Source organism: Bos indicus, chromosome 18, assembly GCF_029378745.1.
Source record: "Bos indicus isolate NIAB-ARS_2022 breed Sahiwal x Tharparkar chromosome 18, NIAB-ARS_B.indTharparkar_mat_pri_1.0, whole genome shotgun sequence".
Lineage (NCBI taxonomy): Eukaryota > Metazoa > Chordata > Mammalia > Artiodactyla > Bovidae > Bos > Bos indicus.
The window spans coordinates 10,899,422-10,919,983 of NC_091777.1; the positions used below are offsets into that span (position 1 = coordinate 10,899,422).

Below are 20,562 nucleotides of genomic sequence, written 5' to 3' on the forward strand. Positions count from 1 at the left end.
AAAAAGTTGGCTTAAAGCTCAACATTCAGAAAATTAGGATCATGGCATCTGGTCCCCCATCACTTCATGGGAAATAGATGAGGAAACGGTGGAAACAGTGTCAGACTTTATTTCTGAGGGCTCCAAAATCGCTGCAGATGATGATTGCACCATGAAATGAAAAGACCCTTGCTGCTTGGAAGAAAAGCTGTGACCAACCTAGACAGCATATTAAAAAGCAGAGACATTACTTTAACAAAGGTCTGTCTAGTCAAAGCTATGGTTTTTCCAGTGGTCATGTATGGTTGTGAGAGTTGGACTATAAAGAAAGCTGAGCCCTGAAGAATTGATGCTTTTGAACTGTGATGTTGAAGAAGACTCTTGAGAGTCCCCTGGACTGCGAGGAGATCCAACCAGATCCATCCTAAAGGAGATAAGTCCTGGGTGTTCATTGGAAGGACTGATGCTGAAGCTGAAACTCCAATACTTTGGCCACCTCATGCAAAGAGTTGACTCGTTGGAAAAGACTCTGATGCTGGGAGGGATTAGGGGCAGGAGGAGAAGGGGATGACAGAGGATGAAATGGCTGGATGGCATCACTGATGCGATGGACATGAGTCTGAGTGAACTCCGGGAGTTGGTGATGGACAGGGAAGCCTAATGTGCTGCAGTCCATGGGGTCGCAAAGAGTCAGACGTGACCGAGTGACTGAACTGAACTGATGATAATTTATTATTGATTGTACAAAGATAATGAAAATTTGGACTCTAAAAATCCATCTATAGGATTCCCTGGCAATCGAGCGGTTAGGACTCTGCGCTCTCAATGCAATGGGGCACAGGCTTGATCCCTGGTCAGGGAACTAAGATCCCACATGCATCATGAGGAAGCCAAAAAAGAAAAAATCCATCTACAATTCCATGGCCCTGACAAACATTCTAGCTTTTTTTTTCTCCCCCCGATTCCTTTCCAGCACCTGCCCACAGGCCCATGATTTTTTAAAAAACATATATTTTTTTTAGATTTTTTTCTTTAACTTGGCTGCGCTGGGTCTGCCGTGCAGACTTTTCTCTAGCTGTGGCGAGCGGCGGCTACTCTCCAGTTGTGGTGTGCAGGCTTCTCATTGCAGTGTCTTCTCTCGTTGCAGAGCACAGGCCCTAGGCACACAGGCTTTAGCATTTGCAGCTCATGGGCTCTAGAGCACAGGCTCAGCAGTGGTGTACAGGCTCAGTTGCTCCGTGTAACGTGGAATCTTCCCAGGCCAGCATTTGGCCCCGTGTCTCCTGCACTGGCAGGCAGATTCTTTACCACTGACCCACAAGGGAAACACCCCTTGTTTCTACCATAAAGGGTTTGCACGTTGCCTCCAGGCTCTGTAGCTGTCGTTTCCAAAGGCTGAAGAATGGTCCTCTCTGAGCACTGGCCACGCTGGCTGGAAGTCGCCTAGTTTTTGCTCTGAACATGAGCGCTTGGTGGGTGCCTCCTTGTCTGTCATGGCCAGGGTTTGTCTGTTGCTTCAGGTTTCCGCTTAGGATTGGGATTCAGGCTCCGGGGATAGCTGTGCAAAGAGAATGAGAGGCAAAGCCATTGGCAGGGGTGGGGGGAGTGGAGTCAACATCAAGTTTTCCCATTGGATTCAAATATCAGAGTCGGGGAAACCGAGTCACAGTAGATAAGAAGGTGACGTGCAGTTCTGGCCGGTTGGTGGAGACCCCACCTGGGTCACCAGTTGGCCCCTGCTGTCCTGGTGGCCTGGCTATTCCAAACACTTACCTCTCTTTCCGACTGTTTCACCTGTTCTGGCAACAGCGTCAAGAACGTGGTTTACAAAGAGAAGGGCCGCCAGTCTGGAAGGGAGTCCAGTGTATTGGGCACCTCCAGGGCCCAGGAGGTTCCTGGGCTGTTATCTCAGCTCACCTCCCAGCAGCGGCAGGGACAGAGGCCCCCAGCCCCACTGCATCGCCGGTGGTACAGCCCGTGTCCCTCTGCATTCCAGCCCCGGAACATCAGAGTCTGTGGGACCAGGGCCTGAGTCTCAATGTGTCTTTATTTTTTTTTTTCTAATTTTATTTTATTTTTAAACTTTACATAATTGTATTAGTTTTGCCAAATATCAAAATATTTGGCACAGGTATACATGTGTTCCCCATCCCGAACCCTCCTCCCTCCTCCCTCCCCATACCATCCCTCTGGGCCGTCCCAGTGTGTCTTTAAATCCACCCCCTCCCAAGTGATTCTGATGAGCAGCAGGGATGAGAGGCACAGCTCTGCCGTCTGCAGCTCATAGACAAGACAACGGAAGCCCAGAGAGGTTAAGTCACTCGCCTAAACTCACACAGCTAAAAGCAATGGAGCCAGAATCCTGGTTGGTCTGACTCCAGAGTGGAAGTCTTTTTACACCCTAGCCTGGACCCCTGTCCACCCTGAGTGTTCGGCAGACACAGTCATTCCCCTGCCAAGACTTTCCCACGTTGGTTGGTTTTTTTTTTTTTTGGCTACACGGGTCTTCCCTAGTTGCAGAGAAACTCTAGCTGCAGTGCTTGGGCTTCTCATCGCGGGGGCTTCTCTTGCTGCAGAGCACGGACTCCAGGCACAAGGGCTTCAGTGGTTGTGGCACACAGGCTTAGTTGCTCTATGACATGTGGGATCTTCCCAGACCAGGGATCAAACCCATGTCCCCTGCATTGGCAAGCACACTCTTAACCACTGGACCACCCAGGAAGTCCCTTTCCCTCCAGTTTTTTAAAGAAAAGAGGAGGCAATCAGGAAGCAGAGAAGGTGGCTGGAGACCCTCAGCTCCTCCTCGGGACCCTCTGGGGTCTCTCCATGGTGGGGAGGGCAGGGCACGGGCTCCCCCAGCTTTGAACCCGTCTACCCCGGGGTCCACGGTGACTATGGGGGCCGTGAACCTGCGCTGAGCCCTGGCGCCTCCCCCGGTGTCCCAGTGCCACCAGACTGAAGTCTGAACTCCCTCCCTTTTCTCTGCCCCGTGGCCTTGGGCAAGCCCCTCCAGGTTTCCTCATCTGTAAACTAAACTGGTTATTGAAAATATTTGCCCACCTCCGTGGGTTATCGGGAAAGTTGATGGAATGTGGTAGGTGACATGACAGGACGCTGTAAGCGGCCAGGGCAAATATTAGCTCTCCAGTCACGCGCTGGCCAGGCCTGGCCTGGTCACGCCAGGATGCCACACAGGCCACTACGTGGAGCCACATCTCACATTCTCAGGCCTCAGTTTCCTCACCTGCGCAATGGGAGAGTAACAGCGCCATGCCTTCCTTCCTGGACTGGTACTGATTCCCTGAAACACCTTGCCTTGTACACACGTCATAGAGGGGGCAGCCGTGGAGACAGGCGGCCCTCTGGGAGAGTCCAGAGGTCCGTGCCTTTGCGTCTAAGACAGGAAGTGGTCTTCCTTCCTTCCTCGGTTCCTCCGTGGGGGCCTTTCTCCTGCAAGCAGGCTCTGCAGTCACAGCCTTGGGTTCGTGCCCCAGTTCTGCCACCCATGCCGTGTGACTTCAGGCTAGAGATTGGCCTCTCTGAGCCTCCCCCACCCACCCCCTACGCTCAGCTGCCGAACTGACTGTCACCTCACCAGCCGCACGCTGGAGCTGCAGGGCCCAGAGCAGGAGAGGGCGGCTCAGAAGCGAGGTGCCCCGCCCCCTGCAATGCCCCAGCGTACCAGCCATCCCGGTTTGCCCAGGACTGAGGAGTTCCTGGAACGCAGTGGGGCTTTTGGTGCTAAACCCGGGAACATCCCGGAATGCCCAGGTCTGCAGGAGTGGTAGGCACCAGGGTCCCACCAATGCCAAGTGAGAGCTGTGTGTGTAACTGCCAGTTTCCCAGCAGCCTCGTTAAACAAGTTCGTGTCCGTGATACATCTCCATTAACCCAGGATGTCCAAAGGATTGTTGTGACTTTCAACCTGGAATCCACACAAAAGGCATTGAGCCATTTTACCTTTTCTTTTTCAGTTTTTTTTTTTTTTTTCTGTTCTTACTGTTTGAAATCTAGTGTATATTTACACTTAATGGCTAGATTTTGCCAGGTGACATACAGGCAGCCCAGCTAACTTTGAATTTTAAGCAACGAAAACAAAACTTTTTAGCATAAGTATATCCTAAACATTGCATGGGACATGCTCAAAGTTTATTTCTTATTTATCCGAATTTCGAAGTTACCTGGGTACCTGTGTTTTTATTTTCTGCGTCTACTTTCAGCACATCAGAATGAGGAGGCTCACATTTCAGGGGCTTAACCACAGGAGGTCATGGCCAAGCAGGGGGCAGGGCGGATCTAAAGGAACCGGGGCGCCCAGTGGAGTCCAAGAGAGCCGGTCCCCCACAGTCAGCCTGCAAAGCCCGTCGTGCTCTTTCTCTCTGTCTGTGGCCCCTCTAACCTTCGCCCCTTTGTCTGCCTGGGACATTATCGGTCTCAGTCTTGGTCGAGCTTTCTGGCAGCAGCTCAACACATTTTATTTCTGATCATCTGCTGTCAGGTAAACAGGCGCCAGGGAAGAAAGTCCATCTCCCACACACAGTTCTCCCACATCAGCAAATCCTCAAATTCCAGAAAATTCCAGGGCCAGCGTGGGCGGCGGGGCAGCTTGGGGGTGAAGGACCTGCCAGGCCCAGAGATGGGGGTCCCCGGAGCCCACCTCCTTCCCAGGCACCCCTCTGGGTTCTGAGCCTCAGGGTCCTTTCTCCCGGCTCCACCAGGCCCTGGGTGGGAATCTCTGAGCCTGGAGTGTCTCTGTCTGCCTCAGTTTACACACCCAAAACCACCGGGGGGGTTGCAGACCAGGGCCCTGGGGTGGGGAAGTGGAGACAGCTGGGGGATGGGGGGGAGGTGTGATTCGCCGTCACAGCTCCAGTGTGACAGCCCTGGACTAGAACCTGGGGTGTGTGGGGTGCACCTCAGGGTGTCAGGGAGTTTTGGTAACAAGGCCCCCTGGAACAGAGGCCCAGAGAGGTGGGCCACCGGCCCAAGGTCACACAGCATGTGTGCAGCAGAGCTAGGGGCCAGCCAGGGGGCAGCGGATTCCCGCCTGCATGTTCTGTCCCGCTGTGCCACATGGCACCAAGCGTCCCTGCCGCCGATGACCCCAGGGGAAGACTCTGAGTGCCACTTCTCCTGGGTAAAGGGAGGCCCCGAGGGCGCCCTGCCTCCCGCAGGCTCACCCAGCCCGTAAGGCTCAGCCGTAAACTAGCTTCCACCCACCACATCGCACACTGGGTGCAGCCTTGCCTGGACCAGTCACATGGTTCGTGGGTCCCGGTGCCCCGGGGTCTCCTCACCCCAGCTCCTCACACTACCCCTCAAACCCTCCAGCCCCTCCTTATGAGGCACCCCTCTCTGCCTCTCCCATCCCTTAGGAGCCCCATGGTCAGCCCTGGTTCCCGCCCTCCCAGTCTCCCTCTGCATGTTCCATGCTGTGCTTGCTCCAGGGCAGGGCCCTGGTCCTCTGTGACCACCAGGGCCAGGATTAGGACACAGACATCACCTCGGGCACAAAATGCAAGAGGCAACAAAGCATTCTGTCACCAAGGCACTTAGTGCGTTCATGCAACATCTTTATCTCTTTACTGTTTACATTTTGGCCATGCCTTTCGGCATGTGGGATCTTTGTTCCCTGACCAGGGATCGAACCCATATCCCCTGCAGTGAAAGTGCAGTCTTAACAAGTGGACGGGCAGGGAAGTCCTCATACAATGTTTGTGTTTTTTAAACATTAGTATTTGTTTGTTTGTTTCTGGTTGCGCCGGGTCTTCGTTGCTGCTTGCGGGTCTTCTCTCGTTGCAGCGAGCGGGAGCTGACTTCGTTGCAGCGCGCGGGTTTCTCACGGCTGTGGCTTCTCTTGTTGCAGAGCACAGGCTCTAGGGCACGCAGGCTCAGGAGTTGTGGTGCACGGGCTTAGTTGCAGCACGTGGGATCTTCCCAGACCAGGGATCGAACCCGTGTCCCCTGCATTGGCAGGTAGATTCTTAACCACCGAAGTCCCACAATATTTTTAAAAATCAAGAATATAAAAAACACCAAAATCCAGGATGAACAAAATATCAAAGTGTTAAATAAAGACAGCATCAGCATTCTGATTTTTGCAGCAGTTTCTGGTACCACTCAGCATGTCATGGTTAGAGATACTGCCTTTGTCTGAAGTTTTAAAACTTTTGTTTATCTTGGGTTTCGGACATTAATTTTTTTAATCTTTTTTTTCCCTTTGGTTGCACCATGAAGCATGAGAGTTCTTAGTTCCCTGACCAGGATCAAACCTGTGCCCCTGCATTGGGAGCACAGTCTTAACCACTGGACCGCCAGGGAAGTACCATTTGGGCATTAATTTCGATTTTTTTTAATTGCATCAAAATACTCTTTTCTTGATCACTGAGTATTTTGGGGCATCCCCTTAAATTTTTACACAAGGTGAGGACCTCCTTGCTTCACCCTGGTCCCAGCGGTAGTGGGGCAAAACATACCCCCGGTCCCCCTCACAGGGCAGGGCTGGCAGGAAAGTCTCCAGGTAAGAGAGGTGACAATCCCATGAAAAATGAAATAACAGCTAATAGGCATTGAGTCTATAGGCCAAGCACTGTCCTCACTTCCTCCCGACCTTCCTTCCCTGAGCTCCCTTACTGCGCTGAGAACCCTTCCAGACGTCGGGTATAGCAGACGTAGAGATGCTTCCCGCACCATACAGAACCCACATCCCGGTTTGGGGAGAGACGATAATATAATAAAATCCATAAGAATCAGCAGAACGTGAGGTGTGCAATGCTACCGGCTAAAGACGGGGGCGGGGGGAGCGGGGAATGAAGAAAAGGAGCTCTGAACCTTGTTTTAGGCACAGTCACCGAAACAGCACGATCGCCCAGGAAGGAGAGGTGCCACATGGCGCAGACGAGGGAACTGAGACAGCCCGCCCAGGAGGGGGCAGGGCGGGGCTCCCAGCCTGGGGCCGAGGCAGGAGTGGGCGTGGGGTGGAGAAGCAAGGAGACCCCCAGCAGAACCGGGACTTTCTCCACTCGAAGCGACCGCCTTGATGGTACGTTGGGCGGGACTGTCTCCGCCTCCCTAAAAGGCGAAAGGCCAGGTTGGCTCAGCCTGGCCGGTGTCCGCCCCGCCTCCTCGCCATGGACCACCCCGGGGTGGGCCCTCTAAGGCCGTCCCCTGGGGCTGGCAACGTGACCGCTCGCCCTCAAGTGTGCAAGTTCATTCATCCAGGGGCCCCTGCTGACTCACGCTTATGAAAGTGATTTTCCTGGCCCCGCCCTCCGCCCGCCTCTTCCCAGCCCCTGAAATACCCGGGCTTCCCGGCCTCTCGCACCCTCTTGGATCCCCACGGGGTAATGTGCGTCCCGCTCCCTCGGCCGGCTCCCTGACCCCCGGTTCTCCGAGAGGCCTGACCGCGCTCCCCAGTGTCCTCGACCCAGGACGGTCAGGTGAGTGACCCGGGCAAGGTTTGGGGGAGGTGGGAGAAGGTAGCCCGACTCGAGCAGGGCCCTGGAGCCAGGCGGGCCACCCCGGCTCCCCACAACCAGCATGACCCCCTCCAACCCCCGAGATCCTCCCCCACCCCTCCTGGCCATGCCCATCTCCAGGTGCCTGGCACCCTCGGCCGACAGCTGCCCTGCCGGCTGGCTTGCTGGGAGTTCACCTCAGCCCACGTGATGCTACTTCAGGCAGGAAAGAGAGGTGCGGCCAGCCCAGGCCGGCTGCCCGCCACCCCGAGGCCACTGGGTCCCGGGGGCAGGCTGGGTGCTTCCCTCCGTCTCCGCCTCTCCTGCTCTCATGGGACCGAGCCCCAGGGTCGAGGGGGACTTGGCTTCTCACAGGAGGGTTGGGGGTGCCGAGAATGAGCGGTGGGGTTTCAGAGGGTCTGGAGAGCTCTTGGGGCTCCAGATGAGGGAGGCTCTGGGACCACTGGTGTCATGGGGTGGGCGTGGAGGCCAAGGGCTCACCCTGGTGACTGGCAGGTGGCACTTGGGCTGACGGAGCACCTCCCCATCCTCCCCTGCCCTGGCCTCATGGCACTTTCTCGGGGGCACTGTTGTGCCATCTTCCTCAGAGGGGACTCTGACAGTTGTCACAGGGCAGGGTTTGGGGTGTGGTCTCCGACATTCCTGGAAAAGACACCTCCCTCCTGACCCCAGTTTTTCCCTTTGGGCAATAGGGATAACAGGAAAAAAAAAAAAAAAAAAAAAAAAAAACCTTGGGGTGGGGTAGGAGGGTTGTCATTAAAGTGAAATGAGCAAAAATACCACAGGTGCTCAGTAAATGTAGCCATACAGTTGTCCTAAGCCTTAGAGCAGTGTAAGCTTCAATAACCCTAGAAATTGCAATGTTCCAAACTCTACGCTCCACACCCAGGAAGGTGCGATTATTCCCATTTCTTTTACGCTTCATTTCTCCTGTGAACTCAAAGGCCTTTTTAATGTCAACATTTGCCATCTTCAACCAGAGGGACACTGGAAACTGACCTTCCCAGCTCCCCAAAACTAAACAGCGTGTAAGAAATAGGAAGTTACGCTTTCAAATGGAAAGTTGGCAGTGTGCGCTCTTCCAAGGAGGTTTCGAGAGCTCCAAGTCTCGGGACTTGGGCCCTGTGTGTATTGCAGCGCAGGAAGCAACCGTCAGGTCAGCCTCTGGGTGGTGACCTCACGCGTGTGGCATCCAGAAGTTTCTGGCGTAAGCACTGGACGTGGGGTCCAAAAGCCCTGGTGGTGAATGGGGCCTTCTTCCTTCTGGGAGCGTGAAGACGGGGCAGTCTGTAGTGGTTCCTCGTCTGTAAATAGGGGCTCCTGCAAACACCCCTCTTATTGGCGCTGGGAGGATTCACGAGGACAGGGCAGAAAAGGACTTGGCCCAGCGTGGGCGCTCCGTGGGCACCCAGTGTGGCAGGCTGTGGGGCGTCTAGGGACCAAACTCTCGATTCATTGCCCACTGGCTCTGTGACCTCGGGGGCGTGGCCTCACTGCCCTGAGCCTCAGTTTGCTCATCTGTAGAGTGGGTTCCCTGAGGATGAAAGGTGCCGATGCCGAAAGGAGCTTGTGACGGGGTCCTGTCGCCACTGTTCCTGGGGACAGTGAGGACATCAGCGTGGCGCCCCAGGGCTGTGTGAAGGGAGTGTTCTAGGAGCCTCAGCCCCTACCCCAGGGCCACTGGCACACCCAGCCGCTGGCCAGTGAGCTGCTGTCCCCTCCCAGCTGGAGCACCGGGACAGAGCTGCACTCAGCCTGGAGGGGCCTCCATCACACGCTGTCACGCCCCATCACGCCCCATCACACCGCCTCGGGGGGCACGAGAAGGCCCTCGCACAGGGCAGCCCGGGCTCAAAACCGGTTTAGCCTGCACCCCTTGTGGCAAATTCCCCGCAAGCCATCCAGGACGGTGAGACACTTGCTGGGCCTCTGCTTCCCCATCTGTAATATGGGCGCGGTCATGAGAGTACTTCTAACAACCCGGTTAAATATGGGTTACGTTGGCGAATGTGCGTCAAGTGTTCAGGGCATGCTCAGCCCGCAGAAGTTCAGAAATGTTGGTGGTTCTCTGTGGCCGTGGTGTTACCCCAGAGCGGACAGCGGGGTCCCTGCAGGGAACCAGGTGTGGAGCAGGCCAAGGGGTCCCTGATGGGGGACACAGCTCACAGCCCAGGCCCCACTGAGGCGGTTCTCGGGAGACCAGAGGGCACATCCCCCTGGGACACCCGAGGTGCCCTGCTGCCTCCGAGCCCCCCTGTCCTCACCTACCAGCCGGAGATGATGGCGCCCGCCTCTCCGGGTGCCTGCAGGGCCCAGATGCTGTGGCTTAGCTGCAAGCTCCTCTCCTCGCAAACTGTAAAGTGCTGTGGGCGGGCCCGTTGCCAGCGCCGTGGGAGCGACACCCAGGTCCTCCAGCCAGCCCCTCTGCTGTCCCCCCACTGCCCAGTGGGGGGCGCTGTCACTCTCAGCACATCAGAGGTCACACGCCGGCCTCGGTCATGCTCCCTCAGCCCGTTCAAGATTTGCAAAAAACATGACAGTTGCCCATTCTTCCAAATCAGGGAATTCACATAAAAATCCAGATTGAAGCTTTTTCCTGAAAGAATTCTGAAGGCGGGTGATGCCAGGCTCCCATCCCTGGCTGCTCGGGGCGGTCTGGGCCCTGTGCCACTGACTCACCCTTTCACTTGCTATGAGCCAGATCTCATAGCAAGGTCTTGGCCTCCCTGGAGACAGGCCGAGAGGCCTGTGCGGGGTGTTCAGGCAAAGCTGCGCTGGGGGGACGTGGAGAAGGTGGGTCTGGACTCGCCTGGAGAGACCTGCAGCTCCAAGTTCTGGGGTTGGATCCATCGGAGTGATTTGGGCTTGTGGCCAGCAGAGGGCGCTGGTGCTCCAGAAACGGGCAGTTTTAAAGGCATTTGTCCTAACCTAGAGGCTTCGGCTTCCTGTCTCTGTATGTCCACCTGTTCTAGCCCAGCCCCTGAGCCCTGGGCTCTTCCCAATGGCCCATTTTCTCCAGGTCGGTACTCCAAGTACATCACCTCCCTGTGTCCCCCTACCCCCCAACAAACCTATGAGGTAGAGACTATGATTACTCCCATTACACAGATGAAGAACCCGAGAGCCAGAGAGATCCAGGAATGGGCCCATTGTCATCAATTCAGAAGTGCCTCTCCAGGGCCAGGTCCACTGAAGACCTGAAGGCTGGCCTGTGAGGTGGGGGTGTGGCTGTCACAGGCGTGCTGGGCAGGGCTTGCTTCAAGAAAGAGCCAACTCATTGGAAAAGACCCTGGTGCTGGGAAAGATTGAAGGCAGGAGGAGAAGGGGGCAACAGAGGATGAGATGGTTGGATGGCATCACAAGTAATGGACATGAATTTGAGTGAACTCCAGGAGATGGTGAAGGACAGGGAGGCCTGGCATGCTACAGTCCATGGGGTCACAAGAGTCAGACAAGTCAGACTTGGCGACGAAACAACAGCAACTGTTACCATCCGTAATGAGATGGGAGTGTGGAGAGAGGCTCAGAGAGCAGGAGACCACCAGGCTGGGGAGGGAGCCTTGCATTATTGGGCCTGTTTAGGAGGTAGCAGGTGTGAGAGGAGCATCATCGTAAGACTCAGGGAGGGCCCTGGACTTGACCCTGAGGCCAACGGGAGGCCACCCTGCAGCTGGGAAGTGACCACCTGACTCCCAGGCTCAGCGAGCGGCCCCTCTTCCCCTGTGCCCCCAGGTCGGCTGCCAGCCCCACATCCCCCTCCAGCCACAGGCATGAGCAACCAGAGGAAGGACCACCTTGGTGCCAGCAGCTCAGAGCCCCTCCCAGTCATCATCATTGGTGAGTGCTGCTCAAGGCAGGGGGGTTGGGTGGGTCGGAGGTCAGGAGCGTTCACTCAGCGCTCTGCTCAGCAGTTTCTAAAACATCATTCCAAACGGTCCTTCCAGGAACCCGCAAGGCAGGAGCAGAACGACCTGGAGAGGTTGCCCGGCGGGGTGGGGGCCGGGGGGGATGGTGGGCTGCTGGTGATAAGTGGGCAACTGGCCTGTGTTCCCCTGCGCTGGGTGCCTGAGTGAGAAGACACAGCAGCTGCATATGGTCCTGTCCTCAGGTCTGCAGAAAGGGGGAACAGAGGCCCCCGCCCTCCAGGCCAGCATCAGGTTGAACCACGTGAAATGGCCATTTTTCTAAGTTCAGGACATTTGAGCACCAGCGATTTCACATGGTTCATCCTAACCGTTGTCTCCATAAGTGGGACTCAGCACAGCACAAGATAAGAGGATATATAAGAAGTGATGTCGCAAGGTTAATTGCCCGAGAAGGGCCACTAGTGAGTCCTGGGGTTCATCAGGTCCGGGGGCAGGCGGCCCCACCACGGGTGGCTTTAGCGCCCGTCCTGAGCGCCCCTGCCCCCGAGCTCACCCTGTCAGCACACCGTCTTATGTGCTGCAATGTTCTCCACATCCCTCGAACCCACCGCACGGTCGGTCCTGGAGGACTGGGCTTGTCCTTGGTGTTCTCAGGGTCTCATTCTCGCTGCTCTATGACCACAGGCAAGTTACTCAGCCTCTCTGCTCCAGCATCCTCACGTAGCAAAGGAGCAAAAGTAGCGTGCACCTGGCTCGGGGGGTAATGCACGGGCTTCCGGGCTACGGAGAGGCTTGTTACAGCAGCAGTAGCTTTATTATTTTGCTGTTAAAATCAGTGGGGACTTCCCTGGAATGGTTCAGACTTTGCCTTCCAAGGCAGGGAGGGCAGGTTTGATCCCCAGTCGGGGAGCTAAGATCCCATATGCCTTGAGGCCAAAAAACCAAAACATCAAACAGTATTATTTTTAAAAATTCAATAAAGACTTTAAAAATGGTCCACATAGAAAAAAAAAAATTTTTTAAATCACTTAACAGAAAGCTTGACACATAGTAAGCACTCAGTAAACATCAGTGGTTATTTCCACAGCTTTCTCTAGTTGTTAAAGTGGTGCAGCACTAATATATGCTTTATTTTTATGTTTATGAGTAAAGAGCAAATCAGGGGATGACACAGATCAAAACCAAAGCTCTCGGTGGTGGTGGAGGTCTTAGGGCTCCAACGCTCTGCCCTCTGACCGTGCCCTCTCTCCCCAGGCAATGGTCCCTCGGGCATCTGCCTGTCCTACCTGCTCTCAGGCTACACCCCCTACGTGAGGCCGGATGCCATCCACCCGCACCCCCTGCTGCAGAGGAAGCTCTCAGAGGCGCCGGGGGTCTCCATCATGGACCAGGTGGGCTTGAGCTCTGGGCGGAGAGGGAACACCCCCACTGCAGGGAAACTCTCCCAGGTAAAAATCAAAAAGCATTTGTGGGAATTCCTCACCAGTCCAGCGGTTAGGACTTGGTGCTTTCACTGCCAGGCTCAGAGTTCCATCCCTGGACAGGGAACTAGGATCCCACAAGCCATGTGGCACAGCCAAGAAACAAAAGGATGTGTTTGTGAGACACGGGAGGCCACAAAACCGGGAAAAAGGGGTGGCAGCTTTCTTTAAGATGTCAGCTTGTCTCACCTCCCCTAGTCCAGCGATTCTAAACTCAGGACAGTTTTGCTCTCCTGGGGACACTTGGCCACCTAGAGACAGTTTCAGTTGTCACGCCCAGAATGGTGACACCACTGGCTTAGAGGGTCGAGGCCAGGGATGCCAGAACATCCCACAACACACAGGACGAGCCCCCCAGCCCCGGAGCCAGGAGTGCCAAAGCTGAGGACCCCAGTCCTGGATACTGCAGACCTACTAGCCCCTGCTTAGGAGGGCCGCCCAGTCCCCCCTCCACACCCCTCGCCTCCCAGGAGGTCACTCAGTGTCCGGTGCCCTTCAGGCAATGTCCATCAAGCTGGTCCCCTCCACCCCAGAGCTGGAGGGTGAGGAAGTAAGCCATGTGGGGTCTAGATAGGGATTTCCCAGAATTCCTCAGTACAGTGCAGAGAAAAAGGTTTGTGCTCCAGTACAGTTGAGAGATGCTGGGTTTGGCAAATCTAAATGGGTAAATGCCGCCACAGGACTTGTCAGAGCCTTTAGTGTGCTGCCGTGTGTGATGACCTTCGGGGAGGCGGCGTTTCCCAAGCTCATCGACACCCCAATACAAGGGAGGGAAGGTGAGACCAGGCAGCCCTCTGACCTGCGGCCCCCCCGCCCCCCAACTCCAGGACCTAGACTACCTGTCCGAAGGCCTGGAGGGCCGGTGCCAAAGCCCCGTGGCCCTGCTCTTTGACGCCCTCCTGCGCCCAGACACGGACTTTGGGGGCAGCGTGGAGTCCGTCCTCACCTGGAGGCACCAGAAGGAGCGAGCGATCCCCCACCTGGTCCTGGGCCGGAACCCGCCTGGGGGCGCCTGGCATGTGAGTGGGGCCCGGATGGGGTGCGGGGACTTGTGCCAAACCTCCCTAACGCAGGTCAGGACTCTTGCACTTCCCACCTTTCCCTATTCGCCCCCACTGCCCCCTCCTCCCTCCCCTGCCCCCCCCCCCCCCCCCCCCCCGCAACCAGCCCCAGCAGCTGAGGCCTCCCCTGCTCTCCAGCCTTGGGGGGGCTGGGGGCCAGAAGAGAACTGGACTTTGCTCTCCTTCACTCCTAGTCCATTGAAGGCTCCATGGTGACCCTGAGCCAAGGCGAGTGGATGGGGCTCCCCGACCTGCAGGTCAAGGACTGGATGTGCAAGAAGCGCAGGTAAGGCCACCCTGGAAAGCCAAGGTGGGCAGGGAAGACCCGAGCCCACCCCCGACACTGAACTGGCAGCTAGAGGTCAAGGGGCTTCAGGGGCTCATCGAGCCTGCTCTCGAGGGGGGACGCTGTGGTCAACGCTGCAGCTGGGCTGGGGAAAGGACTTGCCCAGGGCCGCACAGGCAGTGAGCAGCAGAGCTGGGCTCCCCAGGACCCCCCGTCCGGTTCTCCTGCCTCACAATCTCGACTGGGCCTCCCTGTGGCATCCCAGGCTCTAAGGAGGGGTGACCACTGGCCCCTGCCCCCCACATCCTGCCTCAGAGCCTCTGGCCCAGGCTCCCCAGTCCTCTGGCCTCCCACAGCCCCTCCCGATATTCTGAGCCTGGCCTGCAACCGTCTCTTTTTCTGGGTCATCTAATCCATCGGATGCACTTTTTTTTTTAATTGATTTTGCATTAGAAACAAAACTACAGTACAGGAAATTGAAAACTGAGAAAAGAAAGACAGCTGACTCCTAACCCCACACTCCTCCCCAGCACTGCCGCACCTCGGAGGGTTCTCTTCCCATCCCACTTCCTGCTCCATAATGACCATGCTGCACACTTCTCACCACCCCAGAGAGACAGCTGAATCACAACAGATGCCAGCCCCTGCTCATCCCAGGGCACGAGGCGTAAAGTTGCCCAGTGCTCAGGGTGGCATCTGCCCTTGATGTTTTCTCCACCCTCGGGGCCTGTTGTTGTTCGGTCTCACAGTCATGTCTCTTTGTGACCCCATGGACTGCAGCACACCAAGCTCTTCTGTCCTCCACTATCTCCCGGAGCTTGCTCAAACTCACGTCCATTGAGTCAGTGATGCCATCCAACCACCTCATCCTCTGTCATCCCCTTCTCCTCCCACCTTCAATCTTTCCCAGCATCAGGGTCTTTTCCAAGGAGTCAGTTCTTTGCATCAGGTGGCCAAAGTATTGGAGCTTCAGCTTCAGTCCTTTTAATGAATATTCAGGACTGATTTCCTTAAGGATTGACTGGCTAGATCTCCTTGCTATCCAAGGGACTCTCAAGAGTCTTCTCCAGCACCAGTTTGAAGGCATCAATTCTTCAGTGCTCAGCCACCCAGTAGGCAGCTGACCTACTGGAAACCTCACTTGACCTCCTAGGAAACTCTGTTTCCATCCCTCCAGAGTTCATGGTCTGTCCTTTTGTCACAAAGACTTTTGCCCCAGCAAATGTGGTAGAAAGACATCCAGGCTGGTGTAGTGATGTGTTAACAGATAGACAGGAATGTAAATTTCACAGTAGATGCACCCTTTTCTGCTCTACTCTTAAAATGTAACGTTATATCATAAGATCTCACATGGTGATTACACAGTGATTGCAGCCACCCTGCTACACGGCCATTCCTGAGAGGGCGGGCAGCTCCACTCATTCCTACATCCCGGGCCTTGTGCTTAGATGTCAGAGCCAAAAGCCACACCAGATGCACCCCCTGCCCTCATGGTGCTCCCGAGGCTCCTAAACCACTCCCCAGTCACAGAGCTTTCATTCTTTCCAATGTGCCATTATTATAAGGAACCTTGGATGCAACATCGTCTTAGGACAGCCCTTTAAAACACTTTTTACTAAAACAGAGGAGCCGAAATGACCAACCCACAGCCGTGAATTCCAGAGTTCCAGTTTCAGGAGCAGATTAACGAGTTGTGTCGGCTGGAGTGGCCTTCAGGGATATCTGAGCTCACCTACAATTTTGCGTCCTTACTGATGGGCTGTATTGACGATATGTCACAAAAGATCCCCTTTGAGTTAATCTGTAACAAGTGTCCACAAGTCAGGGAAGGGAACTCACTGAAGGTCACCTGGGGAGCTACAGGGAGGAGCTGAGATAGCATCAACAATGTCTATGCCTCACCCACCCGCAACAGGCCTGGAAAAGGTGGTAATAACAGCAAGAGTGATAATAACAACAATAGTAACAGTAACATAGTAACAGTAATAACAGCCATGGCTGTGTGTTGGGGACTGTGTTAAGTGCTCTATGTGGGTTATTATTTAACCAAGTTCTTTACTGAAGCATAAGCACATATAGAAAGCACGCAATTCACATGCCTACTGCTACTGCTAAGTCGCTTCAGTCGTGTCCGACTCTGTGCGACCCCATAGACGGCAGCCCACCAGGCTCCCCCGTCCCTAGGATTCTCCAGGCAAGAACACTGGAGTGGGTTGCCATTCACTTTCACATGCCTACAGGTGGATGTAACTTCTTAAGGTGGATACACGTACGTTTCAGTCACCCAGACTCAAAAATCAGACCCCTTCTCCCCAGAAGCCCCCCTCAGGCCTTTCCCAATCACCCCCTTCCTAAGAGGCCACCCCTCTCTGGATGTCTAACTCCACAGATGAGCTTTATCTATTTGTGAACTTTATAAAAACAGAATCCTACCCCCATGCACATAGAATATTAGTCAGTCATTGGAGGAAACAGTCGTGGCCGACCCCGCGTCACTCACAGCCTGCCAGGTTCTAGTCTAAACCCTTCACTCCTGTCATCTGAGCCTCTCAATGACAACAGGGAACAAGTGCTATCACCGTGGTCATTTTGCAAACGAGGGACTGAGGCAGGGGGTTCCCACAGAACCCAGGCCCTCTGACACCAGGGGCCACACTCCAAACCCCACCCTCATTAGCTCCATTGTACAGAAAAGAGAGGTTTTTACAGCTCCAAGGGGGTGAACCCCTTGAGCAAGTCCTACGCGTAGGGGTGGTGCAGCCACCCTCCAGGGTCTGGCCCCAGCCTGTCCGCCCGGCCCTAGTCCACTGTCTGACACTCACGCCCCCTTGTCCCTCCTCCCCCAGAGGTCTTCGCAACAGCCGGGCCACGGCCGGCGACATCGCCCACTACTACAGGGACTACGTGATCAGGAAGGGGCTGAGCCACAACTTCGTGTCCAGCGCCACGGTCACGGCCGTGGAGTGGGGGACACCCGAGCCCAGCAGCCCTGGGGCCCGGGACCCCAGCCCGCTCTTCCAGGTGAGCGGCTTCGTGACCGCCGAGGACCAGAGCCAGCAGTCCTTCTCCCTGCGTGCCCACAACGTGGTCCTGGCCACAGGCACGTCCGACAGCCCGGCCCGCCTGGGCATCCCCGGGGAGGCCCTGCCCTTCGTCCACCATGACCTGTCGGCCCTGGAGGCGGCCACGCAGGCAGGCACGGTGTCCCCGTCCTCGGACCCCGTCCTCATCATCGGGGCGGGGCTGTCGGCCGCAGACGCGGTCCTCTACGCCCGCCACTACAGCATCCCTGTGATCCACGCCTTCCGCCGGCCCGTGGATGACCCCGGCCTGGTGTTCAACCAGCTGCCCAAGATGCTGTACCCCGAGTACCACAAGGTTCACCAGATGATGCGCGAGCAGTCCATCCTGTCGCCCAGCCCCTACGAGGGCTACCGCAGTCTCCCCGAGCACCAGCTGCTGCTCCTCAAGGAGGACCGCCAGGCCGTGTTCCGAGACCCCCAGGGCCTCCAGAAGGTCTTCGGCGTGGCCCTGGTGCTGGTGCTCATCGGCTCCCACCCTGACCTGTCCTTCCTCCCGGGGGCGGGCACCGACCTTGCCGTGGACCCCGACCAGCCACTGAGCGCCAAGAGGAACCCCATTGAGGTGGACCCCTTCACCTACCAGACTATCCACCAGGAGGGCCTGTACGCCATGGGGCCACTGGCCGGGGACAACTTTGTGCGCTTCGTACAGGGCGGGGCCCTGGCCGTGGCCAGCTCCCTGCTGCGCAAGGAGGCCAGGAAGCCACCCTAGCACCTGGCCCGGCAGCCTTACACCCAGGCCCTAAGAGGAGGGAGATCACCACAGCCCTGCCGGAAGCAGAGTCCATCCCAAGATGCTCCAGTGATGGAAGGGGGCCTCTCCTGCAGGAGACAGGAGCGGCCATGAGCCCACGCAACAGGCCTCTCAGATGCAGAGTGGGAAACCCAGACTGCCCGGACTCAGACCAGGGTGGAAACAGTAGCCACAGGACACGGTAGGCCCAGAGCTGTAACTGGGGGTGAAGCGGCCCGTGTGAGCCAGGATCACCAGGGCCCTCGGAGTGCCGAGCCAGGAGGACTTCCAGGCCCCGCTCTTTCCAGAATCAGGTCCCAAATAAAACCAGCACCTGCCTCCACTCCTGTGTCCGAGGACTCTCTGCTTGGGGAGAGCGCCAGGTGCCCAGGACCCTGCCCCTGGAGCTGGGCAGTCAGGGCAGGGGCAGAAGCACAGGGTCGTGTGGGAGAAGGTCCCGGGGCTGGGGGACACTGGGTGGTGCCCCAAGTGAAAGGGCAGATGTGACTGAGGCTCAGTCCCTCTCTCTTCAGGGGATCCTTTGTGTTCCCCACACTTGCACCCGCCACAGGGCCTGTGCACAGGCTAAGCTCTAGCCCAAGCAACTTCCCCATCCTCTCTTTAACTCCTCCTCTTCCTTCCAGTCTCCGAGCTTAAGGACCATTCCCTCTAGGAAGCCTCTTCTGACATATGCCTCTCCGTGGCCTTAAGGTAGAGCCCACTCTGGTGGGTCAGGGTGCCACCCCTTCGTTGCAGTTTACTTCTCACTCTTCGATATTTGTGGGATCATTCCAGTATCTGGCTCCGCCCACTTGGCTGTAAGCTCCAGGAGGCCAAGGCAAGCCCTCCTGTTTTTCCGCTGTTCTTGGAACCCAGTGAGGCCACCAGGCTTAGCACCCAGCAGGGGCTCCTTTAATTCTCTGGTTCTGTGGGTGGGCGTCTGGGAGGATGGACGAGGGGAGTATGAGGGGAAGAGGGTGTTCCAGAGGTGGGGAAGACTAGTTCTGGGCGTTGTTTAACGCGCGGGGGAGGACTGAGGGGCGTGCACCCCGTGGAAGGGACGAGTGGGTACTTGCGGAGTGGAGAAGGTGGCTCCGGTGCGTGGGCGCGCGTTCCTTGGACGGCAGCCGGCAGAGGGCGCTCCGGGCTCGCCGGACACCGCGCTCCGGCCCCGGCGGCGGCGCCACGGCGCGGGGGAGGGGCGATTCTTCCAGAGGGCGGGCAGGGGGAGACTTTCGGAATGGGGACAGCCCCCAGGGATGCACCCCCGAAGCCAGGCCCCCACCACCCCGCGCCTGCCAGGCAGCCCCCTCCGCGGCCGGGCCGGGGTCTAGCTCCCCAGCCCCGCGCCCCACTGCCGGCAGCCCCCTGCCGCCGCGCCCGGCCGCCGGGGGCGGGGGCGGTGGCCCACGGGGCACGTGGCTTCGGGTCCGGGCGGGGCGGCGCCCCCCCCCCCCGTCCCCCGGCGCTGGCCCGTCCCCCGCGTGGCCGCAGCCGCGGGGGCAGAGGGAGGGAGGGCGGGGCGCGCGGGCGGCGGCGGCGGGCGGCGCCGGGGAGGGGGTCGCGCGGGGGCGGGCCGCGGGCCGGGCGGGGGTCGGCGGGCTTCCGGGCGGCGGCGGCGGCGGCGGGCGCGGCGCGATGTGCGAGCGGGCGGCGCGCCTGTGCAGGGCCGGCGCGCACAGGCTGCTCCGGGAGCCGCCGCCGCAGGGCCGGGCGCTGGGCGGGCTGCTGCGCTGGGTGGGCGCCAGGATGGGCGAGCCCCGGGCGCCGCTGGCCCCCGACGCCCCCGACACCCCCGACACCCCCGTCGCGGACCCCGGCCCCTACCCGGACCCCGCCTCGCCGCGCGGGGGCACCGCCGTCATCCTGGACGTGAGTACGCGCGGGCCGGGACCCGTTCTACCCCCCGGGCGACGCGGACGCCGCGCTCCCGGGTCCCCGCTGGGACCTGCAAGACCCCCCTTCTGCCTAAAGGGCAGGGGTCCCCAGGCAGGGACGCCCGCCCCACCCCTGGAGGTCCAGAGCGGGATCCACCGGCTCCTCCTTGTGCAGAGCGCGGCCCCCAGCTCCTCTGCCCCCCGGGCCGGTCTCCGTGCGGGTCCCGTCTCGTACCGGGACGACCCCTTTACCTCCCTCCCCCTCTCGGGATCTCCACGTTCTCGGAGCCGGGACCCTGGAGCCCCTCTTCCCGGCCACCGCCCCCTACTTCTGTCCTGGCCAAACCCTCATCTTTCTCCAGCCCGCACTTCATCCTTCACCCGGCTCCTTCCCGGGACGCGAGTCCCGGACCGCCGTCGGCCCCTGCTCCTGCCCCCCGTCCTTACTTTTCTAAGACTCTCCCCCCAACCCACCCCATCACACACACAATCCCTGGGTCCAGGGCCATTTTTCTTGTCCGAGCTCTGGACCTTAAGCCCTTGTGTCCTCAACCCTTTTGCCTCAGGCACCACCTTTTTAAAAGCAAAGCCCCCTCCCCAACTGCTTTTCTCTCTCCTCTCAGTAGGACTGGAGCCATCCCCCATCCTCTCTGAGGACCAGCACTCCATTCTGAGCCGTCGGTCCTTGATCCCCTTCCACCCCTCTCCCCCTCCCCTC

At 57.8% G+C, this 20,562-nt stretch overlaps 2 protein-coding genes and 1 long non-coding RNA gene across 3 annotated transcripts in view; 2 read left to right on the forward strand and 1 right to left on the reverse strand.

The window, feature by feature from the left end:
- Window positions 1–688: 688 nt before the first annotated feature.
- On the reverse strand, window positions 689–4,113 carry LOC139177041 (uncharacterized). The gene is made up of 2 exons (XR_011561422.1): window positions 3,224–4,113; window positions 689–1,537 (listed from the first exon to the last, which is right to left on the reverse strand). It is a non-coding gene; the product is annotated as an uncharacterized lncRNA (long non-coding RNA).
- A 3,095-nt stretch (window positions 4,114–7,208) lies between these two features.
- Window positions 7,209–18,310, forward strand: OSGIN1 (oxidative stress induced growth inhibitor 1). Its single transcript, XM_070770377.1, has 6 exons — window positions 7,209–7,418; window positions 11,190–11,294; window positions 12,578–12,714; window positions 13,632–13,823; window positions 14,060–14,151; window positions 16,998–18,310. The coding sequence occupies exons 1-6, from the start codon at window positions 7,223–7,225 to the stop codon at window positions 17,944–17,946; spliced, it is 1,671 nt and encodes a 556-aa protein (XP_070626478.1). The 5' UTR covers window positions 7,209–7,222; the 3' UTR covers window positions 17,947–18,310.
- Window positions 18,311–19,590: 1,280 nt separating this feature from the next.
- Window positions 19,591–20,562, forward strand: part of NECAB2 (N-terminal EF-hand calcium binding protein 2) — a 42,558-nt gene continuing 41,586 nt past the window's right edge. The window contains exon 1 of the mRNA XM_070770379.1: window positions 19,591–19,839. Within this exon, the coding sequence (XP_070626480.1) occupies window positions 19,606–19,839 (234 nt within the window). The 5' untranslated portion in view covers window positions 19,591–19,605. The remainder of the gene's footprint in view (window positions 19,840–20,562) is intronic.